Here is a 19,229-nt window from a genome sequence, read left to right on the forward strand (position 1 = left end):
TAATATACTGTAAATAGTCATGCAAGGAAATCATGTATATATGGTCTGTAAACTGACTCATTCTGTGTCACTTTAAGAGAAATCAAGCAAATGTAACTGACCGAAGTGCTGTGTTTAATTTTCAATGCTCATATTGTGGATTTACCAACAGAGATGTTGAACATTTCTCACTGTGGGGCATACTTTTATTTACATCTTCATTTAATCAAGTGCACCTCAAAATGCTCGTTGTTGATATTGTTAAAATTTGAATGTGAGTAGATAGGAAAGAAGTGGTGGTCTTCAAAAACTTTTAACAATGCATGGCTGTTCGCGAACCCTAATTTCATAATTACAGCAGTGACATCAAACATACAAGCTGTACTCTCACTTGTTCTCAAGTAGCTCCTTGAGAATTTATCAATTCTAAATGTGTTCAGTTTCAATATGAGGAACATTATTGACATTCCAAAGAATAATTGAGAACAAGCAGTAACACTAAATTTTTACTTATCAAATATGTCTCATCGTTCAAGTTGATAAAGCATAAGCACACTGCAATTACTTTGTGAATGCCTTTCTTGAGAAGGCAGGAATCATCCAAACAAAATGGCTTGTGGTGTATGCTGTGATTAACCCAACTTAGCATATTTCAGGCCAGTTGAAATTTCCAATGCATCACTGCACCAACCATCCTCATTCATTGAATGATGTGAGGAGGATCACCATTGAAGATTGTGTCAGGCTTGAGCAGAGTGAACATTGTTACAATGTGTAAGATGGAGCAACACAGTACTGAATGTCACCCAGCAGCAGATTTTAAATTAGCAGATCCGCAAAGATATGCACCTTTGAACAGTGAAGTATTTTTAGTTTGTGTGCCTTTACTCTTGTTTTGTGTCCCCTTTGAATATAATTTCACACATGTTCACAGATAAAGTCACCAGACCAAATATTAAATGCCACATTAAGAGAAAATACTTGTCATCTTGGAGTACTGTATGTGGTGCAGAACTGGTAATAAGTGGTTATGCGGTGCACCACCACTAACATAAATCAAGGCAGTGAAGTCATGTATACGTGCCAGTTGGTCATATGGAAATGGTTAAGTAGGATGGGTGACTGTGGATAAGTGATGTAATGGCAGAAAAGAGGTATTGTGTTTGTATATGTATATGACCCCACAATGAATGCAGTTGCCTGCTTTGTTGGTGCATCAGTGCAGACTGTCCAACATGACTACAAGGAATGGTATACCACTCACAGCTATGAAATGTGGTCACGGATAGAAGATGAGGGATGGTGGAGAGGGAGGGGGGGAGGGGGATTGTCCTATATATACATGGCGCCAGCCCACTGCCGGTCAGTACATCAGCGCACCTGATGATGGCAACATGGTCGATTGCTCAAATATTGTGTCCTATGCACACTCATACCAGGCTGTTCACCCAAGATTTATTTCATTGTGAATGTCATTGCTTGTCAGTTACAAACCTGACAGGAATTGCTGTTGCCTGTGAATGCAGGTCCATCTGAACAAATATCCCAGCAAACACTATGAAGGTAGCTGCACGCTTCTGACATCTCAAGTCAACTCCCTCGGAAAAGTCCATTATCCATAGGGGCACATAAAGTTGCTCATCTTCAGTGTGCCAAATAACACAGAAATTTGACAGCAGTTGACTGGCAGTATGTAGTGTGATCCGCTGAGTTGCAATTTTGCCTCTTTTTCAATCAATGCAGAGTGTTCAGTATACTGTCAGTTCAATGAGGCATTATGCCCTGTAGTCTGTGAGGGGTGTAGTTCAGTTCGATGTTGTTTCTGAGGTTCCTCTCATTGAGATAACTGTATACATGAATCAGGACGTTTATTTCAACATTCTTGGTGACCAACTGTTATCCTTTCTTCTACATTTGAATAATGAGTATGCTGTAATCATTCTATTCCTATAAGATAACAACAGCCATGTTCATAGCTGACTGTTGTAGGCACAAATAAGAGGGGTGAGTAGAGGATAATGAAACAAGTGAATAATCCTAATAAACACAGGTCTTGAAACCAATGGTTTCCTTGATACTGTGTGTTGTGATTGATTCCATAGCCACATCCCCAGCAATCCAAACTGCAGATATGTACTAGAGGACAAATACTTTACAACAAGTGTCCAACATGACTATTGCTTATGTGAAAGTGGACTTCAGCACGTCTCCTCATCAATGTCTCTACATGTTCAAAAATCCCAGGTGTGTTTCAAATACACTGACAACCATCTGAAATGCTTTCCCAGTGTTCAGTGCCACTATCAACAGGATTGTAATACACCAAAGCTTTTAAATATCACCACACAAAAGATCCAGTGGGTCCAAGTTGGGAGATGTGGGAGGCCACAACCAATACACTTGCTTTTGGAGATTCTGTGGAATCCTGCCCACTCTTATCTTATAGGATGTCTAGGAAGCTGTTTTCTTGGATAGCTAGCCAACATACAAGCAAATCATATTAATGGAGTTTATTACAGTAATTGAGTTGACAATACTTAAACTTTTGTTTCTACATGATGGGTTGCAAGCAATTGGCGACATGCAAATAATCAATGTCCTTTGATAGATACAATTTCCATGCAAGCTCATCACACAGGTTCATATGTCACTGCTATTGTTAATATTCTCTGTGGCTCTTCTAGTACAACTTTTCTAGTCCTCTCTTCTAGTGCCAGTCTACTAGTGAGGCCGCAGCTACATGGCATGATGCTTTCATTCTTTTCATGTAGATGCCACTCCTATCGTGGTGACATCCTAGTCAGCATGCTGTTGGCTGACGTCTTCTCACAGCCCGCTCTGCTGTATATTTCTTGATCTTCGAGCCAGAGCTTATTGTTACACCAGAACAGATTCGTGCTATGTGTTCTCAAGCAGCAACATGGAAGTGTGCCAGAGTACCATCATGCATGTGTGACATACAGATCCGTTCACCAAAGGGACACCATCTGAATAGTTGATTAGCTTGTGCTTCAGGATGTTAAGGTCATATAGCTAGTGAGTCAGCCAGTTAAGAAAAGTGATCATGTCAACTGACCACCAACGACACCTGCCCAAATATTAATGGTAAATCTCCACTGGTAGCACGTGAGTTCTAATAAACCCAACTATGTGTGTTGTGGATGTTTGTAATACCATTTGGGTAAAGAATATTTCGTCTGTAAATAGCACGTGCACGAGGAACAGTGGATCATTCCCTCTTTGTTTAAGGCTCCATTGGCAGAAGGTAACCAAGATTGAAAAGTCAGGTGCAGCCTGGGCTTGCAAACTGTCCCTTCAGTAATATCTGCTATTTGGTGGAGCGTGAAATGGGTTGTGCTGTAACAATCCTTTTGGTACTTGTGCCCAGCATTGCAATCACTTATTGTAACACATGCGCACCTCCTTTCGTCGTGTTGACTCTATTCTTGGTCTACCTGCAAGTTTCCATGTTGAGTTTAAATGAACCAGTCCTAAAATAGCTGCTGATAGGATCTTGTGAACACTTTGCTGTCTGGCTGTCTTCTATGAGGGCATGTCATGATCCAATCGAGTTGTCTCCCAGGCTTTGCCATTAGCACACCCATGCCTGAAATGGATGTCAGCCATTTTTTCATTTGAAAATGAATGTATAGACATGGCAACCCCTTCAAACGCTATGAGGGGGGCTCAAATGAAAACCTTGAAAGTTAATTAAATATCGACATTTCACACTATTGTTCTGTAAGTTAGCAGTACTGTTACCAGTTATGTAAGGAGTGCCCTAAAGGTGGCAGCATGCTACAGACAAGCGAAACGCTTCCACAATACCAATTCAAAATAGCAGCCCCGCTTGCTACATGCTCGATGGAAGAACGACGTTCTGTCGCGTGTTGTCTGGGCAATGAAGGTACAAAACCTACTGAAATCCACTGCCGAATTGAGGTCCAGGTGATGATGCATGTCTGGCATTGCAGCAAGAGTATGAGTGGAACAGAAAGTTCTGGAACAGCGTGCCTTCTGCGACAGACACTCAGCATGCAGATCAGGCACATTGCGTTGTGACACTGGAGCCTACTGCAGCAGTTGAAGCCGCTGTGATAGAAAATCATCGTGTGAGAGTGGATGAAAGAACCGCAAATGTGAACATTAGTCATGGTTCAGCACATCATTCATGAAGTGCTTAAGCTTCGCAAAGTGTCTGCAGGATGGGTGCCACGAGAGCTAACTCCAGAAGTGAAAGAGCAACGCGCTGACATCTGTGAAGAACTTTTGCGGCTCTCTGAAGCAAAAGGTGATGGCTCCTTCGCGAGAACCGTTACAGGAGACGTCATCTGGGTACACTACCACCAACATGAGAGCAAGCCAGGTATTGCGCCATTCCTCATAACCAAAACCAAAGGAATTCCGGATGCAGCCATATGCAGGGAAGGTTCTGCTGACTCTCTTTTGGGATGAACACAGCATTGTCTTGGAACGCTACAAGGCTGGGGGAGACAACATCACCATTGTGGTATATTCCAATACGTCAAAAAATCGGCTTCGGCCTGCAGTAAGATCAAAGAGACGTGGACTTCTGACTACAGGTGTCATTTTGCAACATGACAATGCTCGCCTCATATTGCCCATGAAACATTTGCAAACATCGATGACCTGCACTTCGATACTGTGCCACATTCGTCATACTCTGCAGACCTTTTACTGAGTGATCACTACGAGGCGTGTTTTTTAAGTAAATACCGTTTTGAAATTAAAAAAAGACGTGCTAAGATATCTCAATAATTTTATTTTTACATGAAAGCCTGTACCTTAATCTACTTTTCTACATAATTTCCGTCAATATTGAGGCACTTGTCGTAACGTTGTACCAGTTTTTTAATATCCTCCTCATAGAAGTCTGCCGCCTGACTTGTTAACCACTGCATCACCACTGTTTTGACTTCGTCATCGTCTTGAAGACACTGACCGCCCAGGTGTTTCTTCAAGTGCAGGAGCAGATGGTAGTCACTGGGCGCAAGATCGGGGCTGTATGGAGGACGATCTAGAGTTTCCCCTCGAAAAGATGTGGTGAGATCTTTGGTCTGATTCACCACATGCGGACGGGCATTGTCTTGCAGCAAAACGATGCCCTTGCTCAACTTCCATGGACTGTTGCTTTGATTCTGGTGTGACGTAGGCCACCCATGTTACATCGCCCGTAACAATTTGGCTTAAGAAATCATCACCGTCGTTGTGGTACCGCTCAAGGAAAGTCAATGCACTGTCTAAACGTTTGGTTTTGTGCACATCCGTCAACATTTTCGGTACCCAATGTGCGCACAATTTTCGGTAATTCAAGTGCTCGGTCACAATGCCATACAAAACTCTACGAGAAACATTATGAAAGTCATCCTGCAAGGAGGAAATCCGTCTGTTTTTTCTCACCTTATTGTCCACTTCCTGCACCAAACTTTCATTAACGACCGAAGGGCGCCCACTCCGTTGTTCATCATGCACATTTGTGCGGCCATCTTTAAATGCTCTCATCCATTTTCTTATCATTCCATCACTCATAATGTTTTCTCCGTAAACTGCAGAGATCTCACGATGAATATCGATCGCTTTTAGGCCTTTAGCACTAAGAAATCTTATAACAGCCCGTACTTTACAGTCGGCGGGACTCACGATTATCGGAGGTATCTTAAACACTCAGTACACAATGTAAACAAGGAAGAATCAGACTGTAATGGCGTCAATGCGTAGATTAAGGCACAGGTTTTCATGTAAAAATAAAATTATTGAGTTATCTTAGCAGGTCTTTTTTAATTTCAAACTGGTACTTACTTAAAAAACACGCCTCGTACTTGTTTGGACCACTTCAAAGAGACAATGGGAGAAAACAAATTTCGTTCCGATGAAGAGGTGCAGCAGACAGTGCACGACTGGCTGCACACACAATCGAAAGAATTTTTTGTCAGAGGAATCCGTGCATTTCCTACGCGCTGGAGGAATTGTGTTGGACGCCAGAGAGACTATGTCGAAAGACGATGTACTCCACTTTTGTTCTAAAAAAATATTTAGGTTTTCATTTGACTGCCACTCGTACATGTACACATTCCCTTTGCTGCCTCACGTTGAATAAAAAAAAATTAAAAAAGTTAGTGTTTCATTCGACTCAACTCGTACGTGTGCACGATACATTTCCTGTTCACTGTGGGGACTGGTACCTGGAAGATAAAGCCATGTTTACACTACATGGTCATTGTTCACTTATTACCGACACGGACCGAAACTTGAGCTATGATAGATTGGTTCAAGGTCACAGTTCATTTCACATTAATGAAAGTAGCGTACCGATTTAACAGACAGCGATATGCCAGCAGCAAAGCCACAGCATAAACGTAGCATTAGGTATTAACAGTATTGTAACATTGGCATGACTGCACGTGTGCATACGTCGTATCTAGGAAACTACTGGTTTCTGGACCTATGATTTTTAGGATTATTTGCTTGTTTCGCCCCTCTATTTGTACCAATAATAGTCAAACACTCTGTATACGTTCTTAGTTTGACAGACTCTCTATCGCATGTAGACTGGCCCGCTTAATCCCATAGGAAATGTCAGGACTATCTGAAACAGCGGGTGAAACTTATCAATGAACATCGCACCAATGTAGTAGTTGGTTGGTTGTTTCGGAGAAGGAGACCAGACAGCGAGGTCATCGGTCTCATCGGATTAGGAAAGGACGGGGAAGGAAGTCGGCCGTGCCCTTTGAAAGGAACCATCCCGGCATTTGCCTGGAGCGATTTAGGGAAATCACGGAAAACCTAAATCAGGATGGCCGGACGCGGGATTGAACCGTCGTCCTCCCGAATGCGAGTCCAGTGTCTAAACCAATGTAGTAGCCCTACGGGATCTATTCATCAATGAGTGGCATCAGATGAGTACGGCAAAGTTGAAGAAACTTATGGACCCTCTTCCTCGCCAAAAAGAGGCCATTACCAAGGCTGGAGCAGTTGTACATGACGTTTGCGTGACATCTCCTACAGGTGACTAGTTTTTGTGAGGTTTGCTTATGCATGTGGTAAAAAAAAAGGGAACCCGGCGATCAGGCCTTCGAGATCATGCGATAGTTGTGTCATCCTCAGTCATTGATCATCAGAGGCGGTATGGAGGGGCAAGGAGTCAGCACACCGCATTCCCGCCTGTTGCCGAAGTTTTGACCTTGGAGACGCCATCTCTCAATCAGCTACCTCCTCAGTTCGCATCAAAATGCTTAGTGGACACTGCTCGAGTTCTCGTATCAAGGAAAAATTCCTGCCAGCACCAAGAATCGAACCCATGTCCCCCACATGTCGGTCTGTCGTGATGGCCACTCGGCTATGGAGATGGTGTGAAACGTTTTTTAGTACCTTTTTGGTACAGGGGCCATTTCGAGAACGGCTCCAGAGGCCGTTACAGGTCTTAAACATCAGTGATGTACATATGCAGAGGGAAGCGATGAATGAAATTTTTTTTACCAAGGCCGGGATTCGAACCCAGGTCGCCTCCTCACTACTCAGACTGCACGGACTACTCTAGCATGTGTTCTTCTACAATCCAAATTCCCATTCATGCCTCAGCCGAATCAGAATTCCCCTTAAAGTCGAACAGCACTGCAGAGGTTCTCCAGCGGTACTGGAATAGCACCTTAGCATCGAAAAAACGGAAGATGCAGCCTGAAACTCAGGCATAGGTGCTTTTCCAATGTTTCCAGAGACCTTTTGAAGTGTCAGATATCTATGATGTATACATGCAGACTGAAGTGACGAATGAAAAGTCTCAACTTGTGCCAAGGCTGGAATTTGAAACCACGGCTCCTGCTCACTGGGCAGACGCACTAACAACTACACCACCCTGCCACAGTGGCTTTGCACAGCTGCGCGGACTATACAGCTGCGCCTCCCTCCTCAATCCAGAGCAGAGTGGCGTAGTGGTTAGCACATTTGCCTAGTGAGCGGGAGATCAGGCCAGAATCCCTGCCTTTTGGTACAAGTTCCCATTCGTCGCTGCAGTTTGCATACATACAGAGGGGTCCAAAAAAATGTATCCACTGTTTAAAAGTCCATAACTTGCAAACTAATTGACGGAGTTGTTTCATTTTTGGTGAAAGTGTAGCTTAAAGTCCAACTTAAAGATATCACTGTAGGTGTTCGAAATGGTCACCATTAACATCCACACACAAACGATGCCGCCAACTGCAGCACGAACTACTGACTGCAACGTGTTCAGCTGGATATTTGCACATGAATGTACGATGGATTCGCGAAGTTCATCCAATGTGCGTGGCTTTTGTCGATAAACGACGTCCTTTAGTGTTCCCCACAGGTAAAAGTCCTGAGGACTGTCTCTGAGCACTATGGGACTTAACATCTTAGGTCATCAGTCCCCTAGAACTTGGAACTACTTAAACCTAACTAACCTAAGGACATCACACACATCCATGCCCGAGGCAGGATTCGAACCTGTGACCGCAGCAGTCCCACGGTTCCGGACTGAAGCGCCTAGAACCACATGGCCACCGCAGCCGGCAAAAGTCCTGAGGAGTTAGGTCTGGGGAACGTGGTAGATACTCCATAGCACCTCTACGGCCTATCCATCTTCCTAGTAGATTTTCGTCGAGATACGCCCTAACACGATTTTGGTACTGGACTGGGGTACCATCTTGATGAAAGTAAACTCTTCCGTCTCCATACAAGTCTGATGGCAGGTGAAATGATGTCTGAAGCTTCTGAAGGTACACCTCACCGGTAACTGTGCCGTCAAAGAAGAATGGCCCAATCAAGCCCCGGTAAGACAACCCACACCACATATTTACTCCTGGCAAATTCACGGCTTTGTCTACATGGACGTTCGGATTTTCGGCGGCCCAGTAGAGGCAATTGTGGCGATTTACTGTACCATTGAGTTTGAACTGTGCCTCATCAGACCACACAATCATGTCTACAAACTCTTCATCGTTGCGCACTGTTAGTAAACCACTCGCAGTACTCCATTCTACGATCTGGGTCATCATCGTTCATTGCGTGTAGCAATCGTGGGATGTAGCACTTCCACTTTGCTGTCTTCAAAATTCGCCGATCACTTGAGCGACTCACTCCAGTTTCATGGGCACACTGTCTCATAGACTTCTGTGGTGAGCGAGTGAATTGTTGTAACACACGACAGAAGTTAACTGGACTTGTTACTGTTACAAGTTGTCCAGATCGTTGTTTGTGTACATCTTTAACACAGCCTTCGGCTTCAAATTTGTCATGAATGCGACGAATCGTTAAACGTGTCGGTGGCTCTGTTTGATACTCATTTTGCCATTGCCGTTGAACCTCATTAATGTTTTCATACTTAAAATACCACTTCAAAACTGACTTCCTTTCATCGAATGTAAGGCCGGTATTACACTATCAAATTTCTTTGTCAGTGATTTGATCAAAGATGTGATCCAATATTCCGTCACATATATTTGACAAAGATCTTTGATGTAGCGCTAGAATGGGTATTACACTGTCATCCAATTTTTCGTCAAAGTTCAAGATGGCTGACAACAACAAGTTGTTACTAACCGCAGCAGTTGCATGTACCACAATTGCACAGTCTGCACATGCAGAAGAGAAGCGGGGGAAAAAAGGAAACACACCTGGGTGAAGCCGTGGGTTTTACGACTACACGATAAAAGCATTCAACAAAACTTGTTACGTGAGGTTATAGTGGAGGGCGTCAAGTCGTACATCAATTACTTAAGAATGGATGAGCATACATTTCTGTATGTGCTCAGTGAAGTGTATCCTCATATCACAAAGCACAATATTCACTTAAGAACTGCTACATCTGCAGAAGACAGGCTCACTATAACACTCTGATTCCTTGCTACAGGAGACGGTTAGGTTAGGTTATGTTAGGTTAGGTCAGGTCTCCAATCTTCGAAATCTATTTTTGTATTCAGTGTGCCTCACGTTGTAAAGCGCCTCATCAGCTTCATACATCTCTATTAATTTTGTAGTTGTCAGCACCCACCAATTGTATTTATCGGCAATGTTTATAAAAACACTACAGACGACAGAATGCAGCGATGCTAGCTCTCCATGTGGTAACATGTCATATTGCAATGAACAGAAGACAAGCGACTTCTTTGATCAAATCTACAGCGAGGCCCTAGATTTGATCAAATATTGGACGACATTTGACGAAGTTCCCTATTACACCATCAAATATCTTTGACAAAGATATTTGACAAAGAAATTTGATAGTGTAATACCGGCCTAAGCCTTGCGCCAACCATGTTTACTCGATTAAGGCCGGTATTACACTACCAAATTTCTTTGTCAAATAACTTTGTCCAATATCTTTATCAAAGATATTTGATGGTGTAATAGTGCAATCGTGGTACATGCAACTGCTGCGGTTAATAACAAGTTGTTGTTGTCAGCCATCTTGAACTTTGACGAAAAATTGGATGACAATGTAATACCCCTTCTAGCGCTACGTCAAAGATCTTTGTCAAATATATTTGACGGAATATTTGATCACATCTTTGATCAAATCTTTGACAAAGAAATTTGATAGTGTAATACCGGCCTAACTAGGTGCAACTAAGAACAAAACACTGACTATCTGGCGACTGTCATCTGACAAAACAAAACAACGCAATACAACGCTCGTGTGGCGATTGCCGGAACTACAAATTATTACGCTACCGAAGACGAGACAACTCCGTCAGTTAGTTTGCCAGTTATGGACTTTTAAACAGTGGATACATTTTTTTGGACCCCTCTGTATATCACAAGAGAAGATAAGGTACCTTGCAGAAGCGGCAGGCTGCTGAGGGAGAGGTATCGCAGGCGCAGGAAGGCCGCGTTCTTCGGGAAGAAGACGCTGCGCAGCAGCTTGTTGCTGTCCAGGACGAGGACCTCCAGGCTGGGCAGGCGGTCTCCCGTCAGCTGCGGCGGCACCGACTCGAAGCTGCAGCGCGACGCCTCCAGGCGGCGCAGGGAAGGGGCCGACAGCTCTGCCGGCAGGGACGACAGGGGGTTCCCCGAGATGTCCAGCTCCTGCCGGCGTGTCGTCAGGCTCATCACCACAGCTCACAACTGCATTACCCGTGACCAATCAACATCTGCATCTCCCATGCATGTATCACTACGTTAACATGTGACATAACTTCCAGTAGACGAGTACCTAATTTCAGTAACTGTTTTTAAGGTTCCGTACCTAAATTGGTAAAAACCTTATAGGATCACTCTGTTGTCCCTCCGTCGGTCTGTCTGCGTACAGGATGGTCCATTGATAGTGACCGGGCCAAATATCTCACGAAATAAGCATCAAACGAAAAAACTACAAAGAACGAAACTCGTCTAGTTTGAAGGGGGAAACCAGATGGCGCTATGATTAGCCCCCTCGATGGCGCTGCCATAGGTCAAACGGATATCAACTGCGTTTTTTAAGTAGGAACCCCCAGTTTTTATTACATATTCGTGTAGTACGCAAAGAAATATAAATGTTTCAGTTGGACCACTTTTATCGCTTTGTGATAGTTGGCGCTGTATTAGTCACAAACGTATAAGTACGTGGTATCACGTAACATTCCGCCAGTGCGGACGGTATTTGCTTCGTGATACATGACCTGTGTTAAAATGGACTGTTTACCAATTGCGGAAAAGGTCGATATCGTGTTGATGTATGGCTATTGTGATCAAAGTGCCCAACGGGCGTGTGCTATGTATGCTGCTCGGTATCCTGGACGACATCATGAAAGTGTCCGGACCGTTCGCCGGATAGTTACGTTATTTAAGGAAACAGGAAGTGTTCAGCCACATGTAAAACGTCAACCACGACCTGCAACAAATAATGATGCCCAAGTAGGTGTTTTAGCTGCTGTCGCGGCTAATCCGCACATCAGTAGCAGACAAATTGCGCGAGAATCGGGAATCTCAAAAACGTCGGTGTTGAGAATGCTACATCGATTGCACCCGTACCATATTTCTATGCACCAGGAATTGCATGGCGACGACTTTGAACGTCGTGTACAGGTCTGCCACTGGGCACAAGAGAAATTACGGGACAATGACAGATTTTTTGCACGCGTTCTATTTAGCGACGAAGCGACATTCACCAACAGCGGTAACGTAAACAGGCATAATATTCACTACTGGGCAACGGGAAATCCACGATGGCTGCGACAAGTGGAACATCAGCGACCTTGGCGGGTTAATGTATGGTGCGGCATTATTAGAGGAAGGATAATTGGCCCCCATTTTATCGATGGCAATCTAAACGGTGCGATGTATACTGATTTCCTGCGTAGTGTTCTACCGATGTTACTACAAGATGTTTCACTGCATGACAGAATGTCGATGTACTTCCAACATGATGGATGTCCGGCACATAGCTCCCGTGCGGTTGAAACGGTATTGAATAGCATATTTCATGACAGGTGCATTGGTCGTCGGAACAGCATACCATGACCCGCACGTTCACCGAATCTGACGTCCCCGGATTTCCTTCTGTGGGGAAAATTGAAGGATATTTGCTATCGTGATGCACCGACAACGCCCGACAACATGCGTCAGCACATTGTCAATGTATGTGCGAACATTACGGAAGGCGAACTACTCGCTGTAGAGAGGAATGTCGTTACACGTATTGCCACATGCATTGAGGTTCACGGACATAATTTTGAGCATTTATTGCATTAATGTGGTATTTACAGGTAATCACGCTGTAACAGCATGCGTTCTCAGAAATCATAAGTTTACAAAGGTACATGTATCACATTGGAACAACCGAAATAAAATCTTCAAACGTACCTACGTTCTGTATTTTAATTTAGGAAACCTACCTGTTACCAACAGTTCGTCTAAATTTGTGAGCAGTATGTTTGTGACTATTACAGCGGCATCTATCACAAAGCGAAAAAAGTAATCCAACTAAAACATTCATATTTCTTTACGTACGACACGAATATGTAATAAACACTGGGGGTTCCTATTTAAAAAACGCAGTTGATATCCGTTTGACCTATGGCAGCGCCATCTAGCGGGCCAACCATAGCGCCATCTGGTTTCCCCCTTCAAGCTAGACAAGTTTTGTTCTTTGTAGCTTTTTGGTTTGACGCTTATTTCGTGAGATAGTTGGCCCGGTCACGATCAATGGACCACCCTGAATATTGGTGAGCCATTGCAGCAACACGCCATACCATGGCCTGGATGTTCACCGGATCTGACATCCCCGGATTTATTTCTGTAGGGAAGTTGAAGGATATTTGCTATCGTGATCCACAGACAACGCCTGACAACATGCATCAGCGCATTGTCAATGCATGTGCGAACATTACGGAAGGCGAACTACTCGCTGTTGAGAGGAATGTCGTTACACGTATTGCCAAATGCATTGAGGTTGACGGACATCATTTTGAGCATTTATTGCATTAATGTGGTATTGGCCGGCCGGGGTGGCCGAGCGTTTCTAGGCGCTACAGTCTGGAAGCGCGCGACCGCTACGGTCGCAGGTTCGAATCCTGCGTCAGGCATGGATGTGTGTGATGTCCATAGGTTAGTTAGGTTTAAGTAGTACTAAGTTCTAGGGGACTGATGACCTCAGAAGTTAAGTACCATAGTGCTCAGAGCCAACGTGGTATTTACAGGTAATCACGCTGTAAGAGCATGCGTTCTGAGAAATATGTTCACAAAGGTACATGTATCACATTGGAACAACCGAAATAAAATGTTCAAATGTACCTACGTTCTGTATTTTAATTTAAAAAACCTACCTTTTACCAACTGTCCGTCTAAAATTGTTAGCCATGTTTGTGACTGTTACAGCGCCATCTATCACAAAGCGAAAAAAGTGGTCCAACTAAAACATTCATATTTCTTTACGTATTACACGAATATGTAATAAAAATGGGGGTTCCTATTTAAAAAAAACGCAGTTGGTATCCGTTTGACCTATGGCAGCGCCATCCAGTGGGCCAACCACAGCGCCATCTGATTTCCCCCTTTCAAGTTAGACAAGTTTCGTTCTTTGTAGTTTTTTCGTTTGACGCATATTTCGTGAGATATTTGGCCCGGACACGATCAATGGACCACCATGTATAAGCTGACTCGCTAGAAGAGCGCAGGCGCCAAGGGTTAAGGCTGTAACGTCATCGTAGACGAATCATAGAGCACGGCGACATGCAGTGCACCTGAAGATTACGAGCAGCTGTCTCGTCGAAATATTGTGCAGGTTCCACAACATTATCCGACGCGACGCCCGTGGACCATTGAAGTACTTTACATTTGTCGATTTCGTTCTCTTAAGACCGAGATATTGAGCTGTATTAGCGAGGAAGTCCTGAATCCAATCACGAATCTGATCCGATACTCGGTAAGCTCGTATTTTATTCGCGGAACTGTATCGAATGCCAGTCAAAGTAGACGTCATCTACTGGTCGCCGCTGTCTACGGTCCTCTGAATCTCATGGGCGAACAGAACAAAGTGAGTTTTCCAAGCTCACTGTTTACAGAGCGTATGTTGATTTTTATCGAAATTTTCGTTCTCCAAAAACATAATAATGCGTGAGCATATAATACATTCCGTAATTCGACAAAAAACTGACATGCCTGTAAATAAGCGTATTTGTCCATGAAAAATGTAATTTCATGATAAATAAGATCTATGCCAGACCGAGATTCGAGTATAAGCCTTTCAAAGGAGGATAAATGCGAGATAATGCCTAAAACCAAGAAGAAGCAGACAATAGTATCTGATTAAAAGATTAGTGGCGAACATCTGAAGCCCGTCATATCATTTAAATGTTAGGTGGCAAGGAAGACTCCGGACAAGTGTGAGCAGGATTCGCGCACCGAGGGCTCCGCACGAACTTAATTATGTGTATAAATAGTTTATCCATTCCAGGAATCGACGGTTTTTGGTTGTTATCTATATGGATACTGGCAAGGTATCAAAATATGTGTCATAAATGGCAGCACCATTTGACAGCACTGACGTAGAAACTTAAATTTTTTACATCGCCAAGGGGTCGTAGACTTGAGTATGTGAACTGATACGTCTAAGCGCCCCTGAGAAAAAGGGTCAGACAGACAGAGAGACAGACAATAAAGTGGTCTTATAAGGCTTCCGTTTTCACCGATTGGATACAGAACCCTAGAAAGCGATATGAAATGGGTATGAACTCGTTAAATAAGCATCAAGGAATGTGAATGGAAGATTTAAATTTTTTGGAGGGTTCTGGGACAAGCAGAGCGTCTGTGAAGGGCATCACTTACAAGATGCTAAAGCGCCAGCCTTTGAGGGTCATTATCAGTGCACATGCCCACTTCTATTTCATTTTTGTTACAATCATAATTACCGATTATAATCTAATCTCTCCCCTGATCCTTATAGTTTCATTTGTTTACCTTTCTCTGTTAGTAATTCACATCACGCGCCTCTTCACAGTTCGTCGAGTATCCCTGAGTTACTAATGATTTTCACAACAAACGTCCAGTTCTTGCATAATACAGCGCAGAAAACTGTATATTCTTTCAGTTGTCAATGTACATCCGAGAGAACATTTATGATGGCTGTACACTTCCCGAAAGTAAAAATTGGATCTCAGAAGTACTTTCAAAAGCACTTTCTGCGAACAAACACGTAGTCGTTTCTACGAAAACAAGTGAAAATACACTCCTGGAAATTGAAATAAGAACACCGTGAATTCATTGTCCCAGGAAGGGGAAACTTTATTGACACATTCCTGGGGTCAGATACATAACATGATCACACTGACAGAACCACAGGCACATAGACACAGGCAACAGAGCATGCACAATGTCGGCACTAGTACAGTGTATATCCACCTTTCGCAGCAATGCAGGCTGCTATTCTCCCATGGAGACGATCGTAGAGATGCTGGATGTAGTCCTGTGGAACGGCTTGCCATGCCATTTCCACCTGGCGCCTCAGTTGGACCAGCGTTCGTGCTGGACGTGCAGACCGCGTGAGACGACGCTTCATCCAGTCCCAAACATGCTCAATGGGGGACAGATCCGGAGATCTTGCTGGCCAGGGTAGTTGACTTACACCTTCTAGAGCACGTTGGGTGGCACGGGATACATGCGGACGTGCATTGTCCTGTTGGAACAGCAAGTTCCCTTGCCGGTCTAGGAATGGTAGAACGATGGGTTCGATGACGGTTTGGATGTACCGTGCACTATTCAGTGTCCCCTCGACGATCACCAGTGGTGTACGGCCAGTATCCCCACACCATGATGCCGGGTGTTGGCCCTGTGTGCCTCGGTCGTATGCAGTCCTGATTGTGGCGCTCACCTGCACGGCGCCAAACACGCATACGACCATCATTGGCACCAAGGCTGAAGCGACTCTCATCGCTGAAGACGACACGTCTCCATTCGTCCCTCCATTCACGCCTGTCGCGACACCACTGGAGGCGGGCTGCACGATGTTGGGGCGTGAGCGGAAGACGGCCTAACGGTGTGCGGGACCGTAGCCCAGCTTCATGGAGACGGTTGCGAATGGTCCTCGCCGATACCCCAGGAGCAACAGTGTCCCTAATTTGCTGGGAAGTGGCGGTGCGGTCCCCTACGGCACTGCGTAGGATCCTACGGTCTTGGCGTGCATCCGTGCGTCGCTGCGGTCCGGTCCCAGGTCGACGGGCACGTGCACCTTCCGCCGACCATTGGTGACAACATCGATGTACTGTGGAGACCTCACGCCCCACGTGTTGAGCAATTCGGCGGTACGTCCACCCGGCCTCCCGCATGCCCACTATACGCCCTCGCTCAAAGTCCGTCAACTGCACACACGGTTCACGTCCACGCTGTCGCGGCATGCTACCAGTGTTAAAGACTGCGATGGAGCTCCGTATGCCACGGCAAACTGGCTGACACTGACGGCGGCGGTGCACAAATGCTGCGCAGCTAGCGCCATTCGACGGCCAACACCGCGGTTCCTGGTGTGTCCGCTGTGCCGTGCGTGTGATCATTGCTTGTACAGCCCTCTCGCAGTGTCCTGAGCAAGTATGGTGGGTCTGACACACCGGTGTCAATGTGTTCTTATTTCCATTTCCAGGAGTGTATTAATCGATTACATGGCTACTACTCGTCGCGAGGTTGCCAACCAACACAAAATTTACTGTTCCCTGCATTTCGCGTTGTTTTCACTACATACGTTTATGTGTTCAATTATTGAATGACCCCGTATTAAGCCTGATATGACAGTTGATTGGCCGGCCGGAGTGGCGGAGCGGTTCTAGGCGCTACAGTCTGGAACCGCGCGACCGCTACGGTCGCAGGTTCGAATCCTGCCTCGGGCATGGATGTGTGTGATGTCCTTAGGTTAGTTAGGTTTAAGTAGTTCTAAGTTCTAGGGGACTGATGACCTCAGAAGTTAAGTCCCATAGTGCTCAGAGCCATTTGAACCATTTGACAGTTGATTTTATCACTGTAGTGTGTTTTCTGCACAATACATTTACGACAGTTATGGAGTAGATTAAGTTTGGGATCCATCATCTAAATACACTTCCTCTGAAAAAAATGATGCCCGTAGAAGACATGGCCAGATGTCATTGTAGCATTGTACATGTAAGTTATTAGAACTTTAATTCTCTCTGGCAGGTAGAATGGCCACCATAGTGTATCATTATTTCTCGTGTTTAGTATTGTTGCAAGGGCTAGTAGGGTATATAATGGGTGTGAATAGATGGCACGTACACATTGAGATGGCGTTATCAGCACCTGATACAGACTGAAAAGGGCCTCATTGTTGGTCTCCATATGGCCGGCTAGTCTGATCGTGCAATACCCACATTTGTGGGGCAGTCCGATTTGACAGTGGCCTGACATTGGACTGCGTGAGAAGGTGAGGGCAAGCTTGTTTTCGTTACCACGATGGGACCTCTTTAGGTGTGTAGCAGGTGCTGATATCACTGTCTCAAATGAGTACGTGTCATCTCCGTGTCCTTCATAGTGATCACTCAACATCTGACACTGTTCACTCCCCTCATATACCGTGCCAGCCCTGGTAACAACACTAAACACGAAGAAAGTCAGGTTGGGGTCGAACGCGTCATACCACCACAAGGGAGGATCTCCATAGTGCACCAGGCACATCGAAAATCTTTCGTGTTTCTGCCTGCCATCCCAAAACAAGTAATGGACTTTCTGCAACATTCTGTGTCATCTTGCACCGTTGATCAGAGACTATGAGCAGTCGGAATAGGGAATTGCCTCCCCACGTGTAGGTTAGCGTTAACATCACAACGCAAACGGCAGTGTTTGGAATGGTGTCACTATCAGGGAGCACGGTCTGCTGATGAATGGCATCGCTATGCTTCGCTACGCATCGCTATGAATCACACATTTTCAGTGCCCCAGATGACCATCAGTGGAGAGGATGGAGGTGATTTGGGAGGTCCCATTCTTCCAGTGTTTTGGAGAAGCACAGTGATGTTACTCCTGGTGTTGGGTGTAACTTTAGGCCAATGACTGACGGTGACTTCAGGAAGTCTGATGGCATAACAGTACATCACAAAAAAGGTTCAAATGGCTCTGAGCACTATGGGACTTAATTTCTGAGGTCATCAGTCCCCTAGAACTTAGAACTACTTAAACCTAACTAACCTAAGGACATCATACACATCCATGCCCGAGGCAGGTCGCGCGGTTCCAGACTGTAGCGCCTAGAACCGCACGGCCACTCCGACCGGCTAACATGACATACCCTCTCAAGCTGTGAAGGTTCATTTCCTTTCCTCCTCCCGTTCAGGATACGTCACTTTTTTAATCAGATAATGTAGGCTGGGATCTGGGAGTTTTGAAAGAACTATCTCCAAATGTGGACACCTTAAACTGTTGGCGTCGGACTTACCGGCGACTGGGAAGAGCTGACGCTGTGTGGACACTCACCACGAGATTGTGGAGCCCGACCCCGTCGAGGCTGGTGATGGCGTTGTCGGGCACGCGCAGGATGGTGGCCAACGGGAAGCCAGCCAGCAACTGCTGCACCTCCAACAACCGGTTGTTGCCTGCCCGCACGTTGCGCACTGACTTGGGGCCACTGCCCACCACTCTGTCCAGCATGTTGCCCGATACGTCCAGCACCTGTCGGGGCGACCACAATGGTATACAATATGTGTTTCCTATCCAGTACCAGACCGTGATAAATAAGTAATCGAGCTGTGCTGTATAATCAGGTGGTTATAGACGGTGATTCCGCTACATGGGCACTAACTGCAGGA

The 19,229-nt window shown here is 45.1% G+C and overlaps 1 protein-coding gene across 1 annotated transcript in view; it reads right to left on the reverse strand.

Moving 5' to 3' along the window:
• The window catches only part of LOC126195360 (slit homolog 1 protein-like), a 129,389-nt gene that overhangs the window by 16,520 nt on the left and 93,640 nt on the right, over positions 1–19,229 (reverse strand). Inside the window, exons 6-7 of the mRNA XM_049933938.1 lie at positions 18,898–19,092; positions 10,791–11,040 (exon numbers count right to left, since the gene is read on the reverse strand). Of these exons, the coding sequence (XP_049789895.1) occupies positions 10,791–11,040; positions 18,898–19,092 (445 nt within the window). The remainder of the gene's footprint in view (positions 1–10,790; positions 11,041–18,897; positions 19,093–19,229) is intronic.

This window comes from Schistocerca nitens, chromosome 7 (genome assembly GCF_023898315.1).
Source record: "Schistocerca nitens isolate TAMUIC-IGC-003100 chromosome 7, iqSchNite1.1, whole genome shotgun sequence".
NCBI classification, from domain to species: domain Eukaryota; kingdom Metazoa; phylum Arthropoda; class Insecta; order Orthoptera; family Acrididae; genus Schistocerca; species Schistocerca nitens.